Here is a 15,750-nt window from a genome sequence, read left to right on the forward strand (position 1 = left end):
TGGCAGGAGATGAACTACATGTTCATGGCGCTCGCTGTAACTTGAAATATCCATGGAGGGAGGGCTTTTGATGGCTCTTCAGCACTGTGAGTTAAAGCTCTTTGTGGAAGTGGGCACCCCAGCCATGCACATACATACACATTTTCATTTTTATTATGGACTAGCTTGGGGACCCGGCAATGCTCAGGTTATTTGAGAAATGCATTGTTTGTTTTTTGAAGTTAGGTAATAGCAGTTTGGTAATGTATAACACTATTTATTAGGAAAAAGCTAGTCTTTCCTTGTGTTTTTTTAATGAATGCTCCCATTAGAAAATGCATAAGGATGTGGGTGAACTACAATTCCAATTCTTCCCAAACCCTGCCATTATTCAAAGTTGGCCATGTTGGGTCTGTGTCAAGTTGTGTCCAGATCCGATATCAGACGGGTTCAGTGCTCTCGGGATAAGGGTGAACTACAACTCCTAGATTTCCAGGACTATCACCCCCAAACCCTTCCAGTATTCACAGTTGCCCATGTTGGGTCTGTATGCCAAGTTTGGTCCAGATCTGTTGTTTTCTGGGTAAGGGTGAACTACTACTCCCAGATTCCCAGGGCAATTATCCCAAACCCAGCCAGTATTCACAGTTGCCCATGTTGGGTCTGTGTGCCAAGGTTGGTCCAGATCCATTGATGGTTGGGTTCAAAGTGCTCTCTGGATGTAGGTGAACTACAGCTCCTGTAAATCATGATGAATTTTTCCCAAACCTCACATACATACATACATACATACATACATACATTCATACATACATAGTATTTTATATATTTTTATAATAGTAATAATAAAGATATATTATTGCCTATTATTACAATGCAGGAAGGCACAATCCAGGCCATCCCAACTTCTAGCCTCCTTTTCAAAACTTGCTTAGAAAGAAGGTGCACTGCAGCATATTCCACTCTCGAACAGCTCTTCCCATCAGGATGTTCCTCCTAATACTAAGGTGGAACCTATTATCCTGTAGTTTGAATCTGTGGTTTCGCTGTGTCCCAGTCTTTGGGAGGAGTAAGCTATTCCTCAGGGATTCGTGGTTTCCAGACTTTTTACTTTGGACTACATCTTTCCTGAATTGCGGGTTCTTTCAGCTCAGGAAGTAAGCCTCTTCATTCTCACCTCTCTTCTCTCTCAGGAATGCGACCCCGAGAACCACAAGGCCCGCCAAAAGCTGAAGGCCAAGGAGTGGGATGAGCTCATCACCAAGGGGAAGAGGTTCCGGGTCCTGCAGCCGGTGAAGGTGGGCTGCATTTGGGAAGAGGGCGAGGACGGTGAAGGCATAAACCCAGATGCAAGGCTCCTCTATCAGTTCGCTGTGGTCACCCTGGATTCGAGTCTCGCCGACGAAGAGCAGATGGAGAAGAATAACAAGAAGAAAACAAAGAACCAACAAAGTAAGCCGCTGCCTCAATAACACTATGTAACAAAGAAAATGTTAAGTTCTGTTCCTGGTTTTAAAGTATTATTTCCTGTTTAACTGTGCGTTCCTTACTTTGAAAGTAGTTTTTCTACTACAGAAACTTCATTTTGTAGCTGCCACAAACTAGGCTGAATTGGTTGAGACTCTATGAGATATTCGTTGAAAAACTATTAGAAAATGTGTTGCGGAATGTCCCAAAAAGCAAAGTAGTTTAATAAAAGTTTTCCATGTTTTTATGATAGAACCAATTAGGAAACAATATTTATAACCCAGGAACAATACCCATGTTACACAGTGTAATAATAAGAACGATAATACTGTATACCAGGGGTCCTCAAACTATGGCCCGAGGGCCAGATACGGCCCTCCAATGTCATTTACCCGGCCCTCGCTCAGAGTCAACCTAAGTCTGAAATTATATAATATATATAATATATATAATTATACAATGTCAGAAGGACCTCTCCTTGAAACTGGTTATTGATTTTTAACTAAAGTAAATTAATAATCTCCGCTACTATTACTAACCATTGTCTGCTCTTCTGTGGCATCCGAATTGGTTGGACTAGTCCTGTATATACATAATGATCTTCAAGGATCTGTATTCCAAGAACAATTTGAGCTCAGGAACATCAATTACACTAGCAATTTCAGATCACATTGTGCCATTCACTGACCAACCATGCTGGAAATTGATGTTCAAGGAGGCAACATTTCCAATATGTGGAACAAAAAAGTACAGGCTTTGGGATCTTTCACTATGGTACAGTCTCAACTTTTATTACAGGAGCAACCATATTCTGCCCTAGGACCCTCTAGGGACTGTATGGACTGCCAAATGAGCTAGTAAAAAAAATCAACAAAAATAAGATCACAAATGACTAGAGCAGGGGTCCTCAAACTAAGGCCCGGGGGCCGGATATGGCCCTCCAAGGTCATTTACCTGGCCCTCTCTCAGGGTCAACCTAAGTCTGAAACGACTTGAAAGCACATGATAATAACAACAACAATCACATCAGCCAAAAGCAGGTCCACACTTCCCATTGAAATACTAATAAGTTTATATTTGTCAAAATTGTTCTTCATTTTAATTATTGTATTGTTTTTAAGTGGTTTTTGCACTACAAATAAGATATGTGCAGCGTGCATTGGAATTCATTCATGTTTTTTTTTTCAAATTATAATCTGGCCCTCCAACAGTTTGAGGGACTGTGACCTGGCCCTCTGTTTAAAAAGGTTGAGGACCCCTGCCGTATACAATTGAGTATATGCCGAGTTTTTCAAACCTTTTTTTAGGCTGACAAAGCCCCCCTTGGCTTATACTCGGGTCAAAGTTATTTATTATTTTTTTTATTATTATTATATTTATTATATTTATTATATTTATTATATTTATTATTTTACTCTATTATTACTGTTATTATTACATTTCCATTATTTTTCTCTATTGTTATTTTATTACATTTATTATTTTACCTTATTATTGCTGGAAGGATATGTAAGCACATTTACACTGAAGAAGATTAAAATGTTAAAATTACGGTTTAATCAGAGTTAGACAGTCTTATCTTAAAGTTTTATGTAAATAATATTCAAAAACATTTAGCCTACTGATGCCTCAATTAATGTAATTTTATTGATATCTATTTTTATTTTGAAATTTACCAGTAGATGCAGCATTCCCCACCCTCAGCTTATACTCGAGTCAGTATGTTTTTCCAGTTTTTTGTGGTAAAGTTAGGTGCCTCGGTTTATATTTGGGTCGGCTTATACTCAAGTATATACAGTTTGGTTTTTTTGTCATGTCAGGAGCAACCTGAGAAACTGCAAGTTGCTTCTGGTGTGAGAGAATTGGCCGTCTGCAAGGACGTTGCCCAGGGGACGCCCGGATGATTTTTTTGATGTTTTATCATCCTTTTGGGAGGCTTCTCTCATGTCCCTGCATGAGGAGCTGGAGCTGATAGAGGGAGCTCATCCGCCTCTCCCCGGATTCGAACCTGCGACCTGTCAGTCTTCAGTCCTGCCGGCACAGGGGTTTAACCCACTGCGCCACCGGGGGCTCCATAAGTATATACAGTAATACAGTAATATAAAAATAAAATATAATGATATAATATACAGTAATACAAGTAAAATAATAAAATAGAATATTATAATAATAAAATGAGAAAAGAACAATATAAGAACAATATATAATCATGTTAAAATAATAATTCTAGAAGGAAATATAATATTAAAATAAGAAATATATAAAAATGATAAAATATATAAGAATAATATAAGAATTAAAATAACAAGAATATAATAACATAAAAATAATAGACGAACGAGATATAATAATAGTATTAAAATAATGCTGTAGGAACCAGAGATAAAATATAAGAATAATCTATAATAATAATAGGAAGAACAAGAAGGCGATCAGGCCTCTGCAATGAGAAGATGGGCCAATGCTGGCAGGGGATAGGAAAAAGGCAGAACTACTTGATGTCTTCTTTGCCTCAGTCTTCTCACAAAAAGAAAGGTGTCCTCAACCTCAACAACATGGAGTGGACGAAGGAGTATTGAAGGAGTATTGAAGGAACTAGCGGAAGTAATTTCGGAACCACTAGCAATCATTTTTTAGAGTTCTTGGAGAACGGGACAAGTCCCAGCAGATTGGAGGAGGGACAGTATGGTCCTTATCTATCTTCAAGAAAGCTAAAAAAGGATGAACCAAACAATTATCACCTGGTCAGCCTCATGTCAATACCAGGCAAGATTCTGAAAAAGATCATGAAAGAAGTGGTCTGCAAACACTTGGAAAGGAATGTCGTCATTGCTAATAGTTAACATGGATTTCTCAAAAACAAGTCACGCCAGACTCATCTGATCTCTTTTTCGATAGAGTTACAAACTGGGTAGATGCAGGGAATGCCGTGGATGTAGCGTATTTGGATTTCAGGCACCCTCATGACCTTCTGGCAAGCAAACTAGTCCAGTGTGGGCAACGCTAAACTACGGTTGGGTGGGTCTGTAATTGGTTAAGCGAACGAACCCAGAGGGAGATTCTCCCCAATTCTTCCTCTTCATCCTGGAAAGAAGTGACGAGTGGAGTGCTATAAGCAGGATTCCGTCCTGGCCCCGATCCTGTTCAGGATCTTTATTAATGACTTAGATGAAGGGTTAGAAGGCACAATCATCCAGTTTGCAGACGACATCAAATTGGGAGGGAGAGCCAATATTCCAGACGACAGTGGCCGGGGTCATGCAAATTCCACATCCATGGAGATAGTATGAAACACTGAGATGTCTGGTGGAGGAAACACATAAAATCTAGAATGAAATTGTCCCCAAGTGAAAGCCTTCACTTGGGTGGGGGACAGTATAGTGTTTCTGGAGGACACCGGCAGGGCTCTTGTACATGTTTATGGTGCTCACTATAACCTGCAATGTCATTGGAAGGAGGGGCATTGGTGTCTCCTGAGTAGTGGAAATTATAGCTGTTTGTGAAGGCAGGAGTTTGTCTGTGTAAGTGGATACCCCAGCCACACACACACATACATACATATTTTCACTTTTATGTGTATAGATTATAATATAATAATAATATAATATTATACTAATGATTTTAAAATAATAATATTACAATATAATAATAATACACACATACACATTTTCACTTTTATTATGCATATAGAAGATTGGGGTGCTTCTTGCCCAAGGATAGTCAACATATACCTGTTTCAGGTATGCAAGGCCGGTGCTGGGATTGTTAAATTGGGGCACACTGCTGCTCAGATTAAGATTTTTTGTTTGTTTGTTCTACTGCAGTTTTGGGACAGCTGCTGCCCCTGCTTCACGGGAACGTCCATGGGAGCAAAGTCATTATCCAGGAATTCCAGGAGTGCTGCCGCAGGGGCTTGTTGCTGGGAAACGATAACCCCGTGTCTGTGGCGAGCGGTAGCAACAACGGCCCCCCCAGCCCTGAGACCCTTGCAGCAGCTCCGATCTCCGTCCCTTCCAAAACCAGGCTGAAGCGCATCATCTCTGAGAACTCTGTGTACGAGAAGCGGCCCGAGCGCCGGATGTGTTGGTACGTCCAACCGGAGGTGCTGAGGAGTTATGGCCGGGAGGACCTGCCTGTTCCTTGCCGGTGGGAATACATCACACAGGTCCCAGCAGGGAACAAGGAGGAAAGTGGGAACTCGCCCAACAGCACGATGGCAGCGGCGTCAACAACACAGACGGCTCCGCTTTCAGCTAAACGGAGACAGATGGGAAGCATGTCCATCACAAAATTCATGAAGAGGACACCAGGTGCTGGGCAGGTGAGATGCCTTCAAATTCCTATGCCCTCAGCTGCCGCATGTCTCGCTTTCCTTCCAGCATAAGGACTGTGCAAATAGCCCAGTCCTTATGTCGGGAGGACAGCTTGAGGAAGTACGCAGTGGTTGAGAACCCCCTGGAGTGCTTTCGTTCATCGCCTGCCTTGTCCTCTGCCTGGCATAATACTGAGAAGACAGCCCAAAGATCATAGGAGTAGTATTGAGGAGGATAATTGGCGCAGTTGCCACATGTCTCATTTTTCTCCCGGCATAAAGATGATGATGACGACGATGATGACAATAATAATAATAATCTTTATTTATACCCCGCCACCATCTCCCCGATGGGGACTCAGAGTGGCTTACATGGGGCCAAGCCCAAACAACATATTACATCAAAATAAAACCAAAACATAAACAAGCAACATCATCAAACTTACATGGGAAAAAATACATACAATAACAAAATAACATTACAATAAACAAAAACACAGATGAGGTGAGCAGCCCCATCCTTATACCAGGAGGACAACCTGAGGATGACTTGGGTCTTGTCCCTCCCCCTCCCAGGCCCTCCTCCCTCCCAGATCCATCCCACCCAGCATGTGCCTGGCTGCCCTCCCTCCTGGCCCAGCCCGGCCCTCTTGCCAGGCCCACAATGCGCCCCAAGGCAAAAAATTTGCTCATGCCTGTTATAGAACCTATCAATAGGTTAGGTTTATGACACCCTGTGTTTATTCTACATGTTTCGTTCAGTGCTATGTTCACCTGCTTCGCATGGGCAGATTTGTGCCAAACAGGGCAGGCATACTCAGCAGTTGAGTAAGACAAGGCCAGGGCTGGTGTTCTTACTTATTTTGGGTCTGCACCCCATGTGCTGCTAGTAAGTTTCCGCAGGATGTTATTATGTGCAGCGACTTTGTGCTTGGTGATCATACAGTGTTTCCTAAATGTTAGTGTTCGATCTAAGGTGATGTTGAGATATTTAGGATGGAAACAATGTTCGAGCTCTTGGCCTTCCCAAGTAACTTTCAATTTCCTGTTGGCTTCACGGAAAGCACACACTTGTGACTTGACAGGGGCAGGCTTCAGGTGGTTATCTTTGCAGTAGCTGGAGAGATCTTTTCGGGGGATTAGTAAGTTGGTTCTTGACTGTTTCAAAGTCTTTTGCTTGTGTTGTTAGGCCAATATCATCAGCATATATGAATGTGGATGGTGAATGATGGCTGTGGCTGATCATTAGGAGGAGAACTAAAATGATCAATGGTCTGGAGACCGTGCCCTATGAGCTAGATCTGTTTAGGCTGCAGAACAGAAGGTTGAAAGGAGACACGATAGCCATGTATAAATATGTGAAAGGATGTCAAAAGGAAGAGGGAGCAGACTTGTTTCCTTCTGCCCTGGAAACTAGGACTCAATGGAGCAATGGGTTCAGATTACAGGAAGAGGTTTAGGTGACCCCTCGTTGGCCGAGTAGGATAGTCTTCTAGGATCAGTGTCCTGGTGGGTCCGTAGGTGACTGTGGAGCCCTATTCTTGACCTGTATCTTCTCCTGCAGTGAGGGCATTAGTTTCCAGGTGGACGGCGGTCTTGGTCGGGGTTGGCTTGACGTGCCTTCCTCTTGGCACATTTCTCTCTTTCGCCCTCCATTGGTGCGTCTTGAAATTCTGCAGCACTGCTGGGCACAGCTGACCTCCAGCTGGAGCGGTCAAGGGCCAGGGCTTCCCAGTTCTCAGTGTCTATGCCAGAGATTTTAAGGTTGGCTTTGAGCCCATCGTTAAATCTCTTTTCCTGCCCACCAACATTCCGTTTTCCATCCTTGAGTTCAGAGTAGAGCAACTGCTTTGGGAGACGGTGGTCAGGCATCCGGACAACGTGGCCGGTCCAGCGGAGTTGATGGGGGAGGACCATCGCTTCAATGCTGGTGGTCTTTGCTTCTTCCAGCACGCTGACGTTTGTCCTGTCTTCCCAAGAGATTTGCAGGATTTTCCGGAGGCAGCACTGATGGAATCGTTCCAGGAGTTCATGTGACGTCTGTAGACAGTCGACGTTTTGCAGGCATATAGTAGGGTTGGGAGGACAATAGCTTTTTAAACAAGCACCTCGGTATCCCTACGGATATCCCGGTCCTCAAACACACTCTGCTTCATTCAAGGTACCACTTGAACATTAGGAAGAACTTCCTGACTGTAAGAGCTATTCAGCAGTGGAGCTCTCAGCCTCGGAGTGTGGTGGAAGCTCCTTCCTTGGAGGCTTTTAAGCAAAGGCTGGATGGCCATCTGTCAGAGGTGCTTTGATTGTGCTTTTCCTGCACAAAGGGGTTGGACTAGGTGGCCCATGTGGTCTCTTTTATGATTCCTAGAAGAGTTGAAAAGAATCCCCAAAGGCCATCTAGTCCAATCTCACCCATCCTGCCAGGAAGGAAAAACAACAGATATCTGGCCCAGCCTCATAGAGATTAGCAGGTTCATGGAGAAATAGGATCAAAGAATCCTAAGGTTCAAATGGACCCCCAAGGGCCTGTCCAACCCCTTTCTGCCATAAAGGAAGGCAAAATCAAAACCCTTCCAACAGATGGGCATCAAGTCTCGTGGAGAAATAAGAGTATAGAATCCTGGAAGATATGTTATCGGAGGCTTTCATGCCCAGAATCACTGGGTTGCTGTAAGTTTTCTGGGCTATCTGGCCATGTTCCAGAAGCATTCTCTCCTGATGTTTCACTCACATCTATGGCAGGGTGGGAGAGAAAGCTACCAATTACCATGTCAGACTACACAGAAGCCACTGATACTTTCAACAGAAAGGAGGAAACCATGAAAATGAACAAAATCTGGCTACCAGTATTTAAAAAACTCTAAAATTAGGACAGTAAATAAAGAGCAACACTAAAAAAAACCAAAAAAAAAAAAACCAGGGGAATTCTAGACAGAAAAAAAAATCAGGGCCAGCTAACACCTCCCAACAAAGGATTCCTCCAGGCAGCAATCATCCAGGCATTGAAACTACAAGGCCACAAGTGTGGTCCAGGTCCATCATTGGTGGAGGGCACTGTTTCTCTGGTTGTGTGTGAACTACATCTCCCAGGAAGGAAGGTCAGTCCCCCCCAAATCCTTCCAATAATCAAATTTTGGCATATCAAGTATGTGTGCCAAGTTTGTTCCACATTCATCGGTGTTTGGGTTGACAGTGCTCTTTGGATGTAGATGAACCACAACTCCCCCAAATCAAGGTGAATTTTCCCCAAAGAAACCTCCAGTGTTTTTGCTGGTCATGGGGGCTCTGTGTGCCAAGTTTCGTCAATTCCATCTTTGGTGGAGTTCAGAGGGCTCATTGATTTCAAGTGAACTATAAATCCCAGTACCTACAACTCCAAAATATCCAAGCCAATTCCCCTCAATTCAAATTTGGGCAAATTGGGTATGCATGCCAGTTTTGGTCCAGATCCATCATTGCTTGGGTTCATAGTGTACTCTGGATGTAGGTGAACTACAACTCCTATAAATACCCCCAAAAACCTCAAGTATATTTTGTTGGTCATGGGGGTTCTGTGTGCAAAGGTAGTTCCAGGTCCATCATTGGTGGAGTTCAGAGTACTCTTGGACTGCAGGTGAACTATACATCCCAATACCTATAAATCATGGTGAATTCTCCCCAAATCTCGCTAGTATGTTCAGTTGCTGATCAATTCCTCTGTTTGCTGTGTACCACAGAAAATAATAGAAAAAGGTTAAGGGAGAGTCAGTGGGTGCGGTCATGCAAATTCCACACCAGTGGGGAGAGTCAGGCACTGGGATGTCTGTGGTGGAGGAAACACATACTATCTAGGATGAAATTGTCCCCGTATGAAAACCTTCACATGGGTGGTGGGCAGTATGCCTGTTTGTGGAGGCAGGAGCTTGTCTGAGTAAGTGGACATCCCAGCCCCCCCCCCCCTATATTTTCACTTTTATTATGTGTATAGGCCTTGAAGGGGCTGGGGTGGTCACAGCCGACCGGGAGCTCTGGCGTGGACTGGTCGATTGGATTATAAAGAGGCGAAAGCGACTGAATGGATAAACAACAACAATAGATAATAGCAATAATAATAATTAATCAAACCATAGAATCCTAGAATTGGAAGGGACCTCAAGGGCCAACCACTTCAACCCCATTCTGCCAGACAGGAAGGCACAATCCGATCCCTTCCAACAGATAGCCACCCGGCCTCATAGATATCAGCAGGTTCGTGGAGAAATGCTGTCATAGGATCGAAGACTCCTAGAGTTGGGAGTGGTCCCAAGGGCCTTCTGGGGTATCCTTTCCAACCTCATTCCGCCATGAAGGAAGACACCTTCAAAGGCTTTCCAATAGATGGCCATCCAGCCTCATAGACATCACCAGGTCTGTGAAGAAATAGGGCTACAGAATCTTAAAGCTGAAAGAGATCCCAAATGCCACCCAGTTCAACCCCCTTTGGCCAGACTGGAAACGCACAATCAAAGCACCCCTGACAGACGGCCATCCAGCCTCTCCTGAAAAGTCTCCAAAGAAAGAGCCACCGCTGTTAAACAGCTCTTCTTATGATTAGGAAGTTCAGGTGGGATCGCCTTTCCTGTCTTTTGAGCCCATGGCTACATTGAGGCCTAGACTCTTAGGACCTCCTTTCAGATATTTAAACGTGGCTGTCATGTCCCCCCCCCCCTTTAGATAACACTGAATTCTTGCATTTCTTCTTTTTCCAAAGGCTGAAACTGCAGAGATGGATGGGTTTCAGGCAGACACGGAGGAAGATGATGACGACGATTGCGTTATTGTGGACGTGGATCCCAGCAAAGGTGAGAGTGCTATTTCTATGGGGATTAGGCCCAGTTATGATGTAGTTTTCAGATAGTCGACTATCCTTCTGATAGTCCCCTCTACTAACCTGAAAAGCATATCCCCTTCTTGAGAGCATCCATTTTAACGAGAGCGGGAGGAAATATAACACTTACAAGCTAGATCGAGTGAAGTCCTTGCTCCTGTAATCCTCTCTTTTGGTCATCCACACTTCTGCATTCAGAGTAACTTCAGAAGTATTAATGAAGCTTTATTTATATCCCGCCCCATCTCCCAAATGGACTCAGAACAGCTTACAACAAAACAATAACATAAATAATAATAAAACATTGTATTTTCGAAGATTTTCGTGGCCAGAATTACTGGGTTTTTGTAGGTTTTTCGGGCTGTATGGCCACGTTCTAGAAGTATTCTCTCCTGACATTTCGCCTGCATTTATGACAGGCATGCTCAGAGGTTGTGAGGTCTGTTGGAAGCTAGGAAAATTGAGGATGCAGGCGAAACGTCAGGAGAGAATGCTTCTAGAACATGGCCATACAGCCCAAAAAACCTACAACCCAATAATAAAACACATAACAAGTCAAAAATTTGTGTGGTAGAGGCTCCTTCTTTGGAAGCTTTTAAACAGAGGCTGGATGACCATCTGTCGTGGGTGCTTTGAATGCAATTTTCCTGCTTCTTGGCAGGGGGTTGGACTGGATGGCCCATGAGGTCTCTTCTAACTTTATGATTCTATGATTCCAGAGGTTGGAAACATCACTATTGTGGACTATAATGTCCACAATCTAATTTGGGGAGTCACAGTCCGAATATTATTTGTTTAGTGGGGTTACTGTGAGTATTCCGGGCTGTCTGGCCATATTCCAGAAGCATTATCTCCGGACATTTCGTTCACATCTATGGCAGGCACCCTCAAAGGTTGTGAGGTCTGTTGGAAACTTGGCAAGTGAGGTTTATATATTTGTGGAATAAAGTCCAGAGTGGGAGAAAGAACTCTTGAGGGAGGGGGGGCACCTTTATTTCTTTCGGGGGGGGGGGAGTTCCAGAGGTGGGGGCAACCATGGAGAAGCCCCTCTCTCTCGTTCCCACCAGCCGTGCTTGAGATGGGGGTAGGACTGAAAGCAGGGCCTCCTCCACCAACTGCAGTGCCTGAGTTGGTTTTTAGGAGGAGATGGGGTTAGTCAAAAATAGCCTGCACCTGAGCCATTTATGACTTTAAAAGTAATGACCAGCACTTTGTATTTAGCCTGGAAACAGACCAGCAGCCAGTGGAGTTGCCGCAATATGGAAGTGGATCTCTCCCTGTACGGGGCTCCAGTTAGTAACCTAGCCGCCAGTCTCTGCACCAGTTGACGCTTCCGAATCATCTTCAAAGTCAGCCCTATGTAGAGAGTGTTGCAGTAGTCAAGGCAGGATGTGACTAAGGCATGGACTACCATGGTTTGGCATCTCAAGGCATGACTGCAGCTGGCACACAAGGTTTAACTGTGTGAAGGTGCTCCTGGCCACCGCTTACACAGTTCCATGTTCAACGATGAGTCCAGGATCACTCCCAGACTGCAGACCCGTGTCTTCGGGGGAGTGTGACCCTATCCAACACTGACTGTAACCCCACACCCCAGTCTGCCTTCTGACTGACCAGGAGTAGGTCTGTTTTGTCAGGATTTCCCTTCAACTTGTTAGCCCTCATCCAGTCTGTTGTTAGACATCGGTCCACTAGAACGGCATCCTTGGCACTTGGTGGAAAGGAGTAATAGAGTTGGGTGTCGTCTGCGTAAACTGAACTCAGAAACTCTGGATGATCTCTCCCAGCAGTTTCCTGTAAATGTTAAACAGCATGGGGGACAGAATTGAACCCTGAGGGACCCCACAGGTCACCGGCTGGGACCGACCTTCCAGGAAGGACCGGAGCCACTGCAAAACAGTGCCCCCAAGCCCCATCCCAGAGAGACGGCCCAGAAGGATTGTCAGAAATATTAAAAATTAACTAGGTATTTTTGATTACAAAAGTGTGAGTGAAGCACCGAAAGAGTTAGTAGGCTGAAGCCTGTTAGAGTCAGTGGGCCAAAGCTAGCGTCACCCTGAGGAGAGTGAGGTAAACCTCTGTATGAGAGAAGCCTCGTGTGAGGGAGCTCCAGTGTGAAGACTGCTGCATGTAAAGCTACTATGTATTCATTTCTTTGTGTTGTAGAAACCTTGTTATTGCAGATAGTGCAACTACATTATTTTACTACAAAGAAAAGCCTCCAATGGAAGAGATAACATTGGTCTCTGTGTCTTTGTTCTTTTTATCACTTTGGGCTGCTAGTGCTGGGTCACAATACTGCTGCTAGGTTACTCTGCTATACATTTATGAGGTCTTTTGTTAATAAGCCCACTCACCCAACAAGGATACCATGGTCGATGGTATTGAAAGCCACTGAGAGGTCCAGAACCAGCAGGGATGCATTCCACCTAGCTCTCTTCGTAGACCATCCACCAAGGCAACCAATGCTGTCTCTGTCCCATAGCCAGGCCTGAAACCAGACTGAGATGGATCCAGATAATTGGTTTCATCCAAGAACCTTTGGGAGTTGCGAGGACCTTGCCTGGAGAGATTTGATACTGCCCTATAGTTGTTGGGTGGGGTCCAGTGCCCATTTCTTCAACAGGAGTCATACAACTGCCTGCTTGAAAAGGAATTCCACCTGAACATGAGGAAGAACTTCCTGATTGTAAGAGCTGTTCAGCAGTGGAACTCTCTGCCTCAGAGTGTGGTGGAAGCTCCTTCCTTAGAAGCATTTAAACAGTGGTTGGCTGGCCATCTGTCAGAATGGAGGCTCTTTGATAGTGCATTTCCTGCATGACGGGGTTGAACTAGATCGCCCCTGGGGTCTCTTCCAACTCTGATTCTCGATTCCTTTCTTTCGTTCCCCCTTTTTCCCCACAAAGGGAACTCAAGGTGATTCTTGCGTCCAACTAGGGATGCATCCACACTGTAGAACTGATGCAGTTTAATACCACTTGAACTCCTGGGGATCCCACGGCAGTTAAAGGGATGTCAAACTGCATTCATCTGACAGTTGGATTCATCCCAAGTGAGGAATGGAAGGGCCATTTGACCAATAAGAAGGAGTTGCTACTTTCTTCTGGCCAAGAAACAACCCATGGAGTTGGTACAGTAAGGAAAAAAAATGCAGAAATAGGTTAACTTTGTATTATGCAGACAATAGAAAGCTTACCTTTTCTATCTTTGCAGCAACTGACCCGAAGCCCTCAGAAACCTTTCCAAAGACGGAGCGAACGGACGGGATTGCAGCCCCCTCTTCTGGTGCTGCTTGAACTCCTGTGTGCCTTCCTGTTGCTCTGTATGTATGTAGAATTCTTGTAGCCCCTTGTAAAACCCCTGTGTATCCCTTTATGTGTATGAGATACTTGAACATTCTCTGTGTTCCTTGTAAAGAGAAGACAGCACTTTGTTCGGCGGCAGAAGACCTTTTTCTTAGACGCTTTAGTTGGGGATGATGGGAGGGACAGGTTTTAGGTGAAGAGAATCTGCAACTTATACTCTTTAATAAAAGCATTATTGATTTTCTGGATGGACCCTGTAACAGGAGAGTCTCAGCTGTGTCTTATGTAAGCAAACAACCGGATGTGGGATCCTTTACTCCTATCTTTTCCTCCTGAGTTGATTTGAGTGCATGGAAAACAATGGGGGAAGAGAACGAGCACCATGATGGATGAGGATACCTTTCCTGCATATTAGCATCATCTATTGAATTGTGGGAAGCCTTGAAACTTCCTGGGGATTAGTAAGGTACATATTCAGAGGTGGTTTGGATTATGCAGCCCCATTTCTCTTTGAACCTGCTTCTATCTGTGAGATTGGATGGCCATTTGTCAGGAGAACTTGGGTTGTGACTTCCTTTAGGGCAGAATGGTTAGACTGGGTGGTCCTTGGGGTCTCTTCCAACTCCAACAGTCTTTGATTATATAGCCCCATTTCTCTATGAACCTCTTAATATCCCACCAGATAAGCCATCTGTTGGGAGGGCTTGAGTGGTGTCTCCCTGCGTGATTGAACTGAGTGGCTCTTGGGATCTTTTCTAACTCTAGGATTCAATCATCATCATCATCTGACTTCACATTATTATTACTAGCTAGGGTACCTGGCGTTGCCCAGGTTATTTGAAAAAGTCAGTGTTTTAATTGTATGAAACGCATAAGGTTGTGGGTGAACTACAACTCCCATCATGCCAGGTTAACCCCGAGAAATTCCACTTAAAGTTTGCTATGATGGGCAAGTTTGCTCTATTATTATTTACTGCATTTATATACCGCCTTTCTCACCCCTGCTGGGTTCAAGGCAGTTTACAACATACTAATGGCAAATATTCAATGCCAATATACAGGACACAAAGAAATTATAACTAATTACTGCATATAACTATGAACTTAAAATCAATTAAAACCATTATACATAAGACGTACAATAAACATTGAGACAAAGCATTAAATCATCCTAGTATAATATTAAAATCCCATGATCCAGAAATTGTGTATCATAGCCATTCCAAATTGTCATTGCACATATTCCTTAATTATTCTTCATACTGCATTATTAGCCAAAGGCTTGATCCCACAACCACATCGTTGTTTTCTTTCTAAAGGTCAGGAGGGAGGGCGCTGATCTAATCTTGCTGGGGAGGGAATTCCAGAGCCAAGGAGCAACCGCTGAGAAGGCCCTGTCTCTCATCCCTATCAACTGCACTTGCGATGGAGGCAAGACTGAGAGCATGGTTTCCCCAGATGATCTTAACCTCTAGATGCATCATGGGTGGGGTTCACTGTGCTCTCTGGCTGTAGGGTAAACTGTAACTCCCACTAAGGTGAGTCAGTCACCTTAACCCCTCCAGTAGGTTAGTCATGGGGGTTCTGTGTAAACTGTATAATTTCTCCAGTGGTGTGGGGCGTAGACATCCTGTGATGATGCAGAATGTTTCATTAAGAGCCACATCCAGTGTTTTAACGTGGTGGGATGTATTCTATACTGGCCATATGTATCCAGCAGCAGAGTAGCAAAGCGCAAGGGCAGATGTCTTCACTGTGTCTGGTTGTGATCCTCAGGTTGCGCCAATCAGCTTTCGTATGACATTATTTCTAGCACCCACTTTTTGCTTGATAGTAAAGCA

The 15,750-nt window shown here is 44.2% G+C and overlaps 1 protein-coding gene across 2 annotated transcripts in view; it reads left to right on the forward strand.

Annotated features, from left to right (window-relative positions):
• The window catches only part of CHAF1A (chromatin assembly factor 1 subunit A), a 37,591-nt gene extending 23,422 nt beyond the window's left edge, over nucleotides 1-14,169 (forward strand). For both annotated transcript variants that reach the window (XM_060784940.2, XM_060784941.2), the window contains exons 12-15: nucleotides 1,173-1,431; nucleotides 5,271-5,767; nucleotides 10,488-10,578; nucleotides 13,818-14,169. In XM_060784940.2, coding sequence (XP_060640923.2) covers nucleotides 1,173-1,431; nucleotides 5,271-5,767; nucleotides 10,488-10,578; nucleotides 13,818-13,900 — 930 coding nt within the window. In that variant the 3' untranslated portion in view covers nucleotides 13,901-14,169. The remainder of the gene's footprint in view (nucleotides 1-1,172; nucleotides 1,432-5,270; nucleotides 5,768-10,487; nucleotides 10,579-13,817) is intronic.
• Nucleotides 14,170-15,750: the final 1,581 nt, after the last annotated feature.

This window comes from Anolis sagrei, chromosome X (genome assembly GCF_037176765.1).
Source record: "Anolis sagrei isolate rAnoSag1 chromosome X, rAnoSag1.mat, whole genome shotgun sequence".
NCBI classification, from domain to species: Eukaryota; Metazoa; Chordata; class Lepidosauria; order Squamata; family Dactyloidae; genus Anolis; species Anolis sagrei.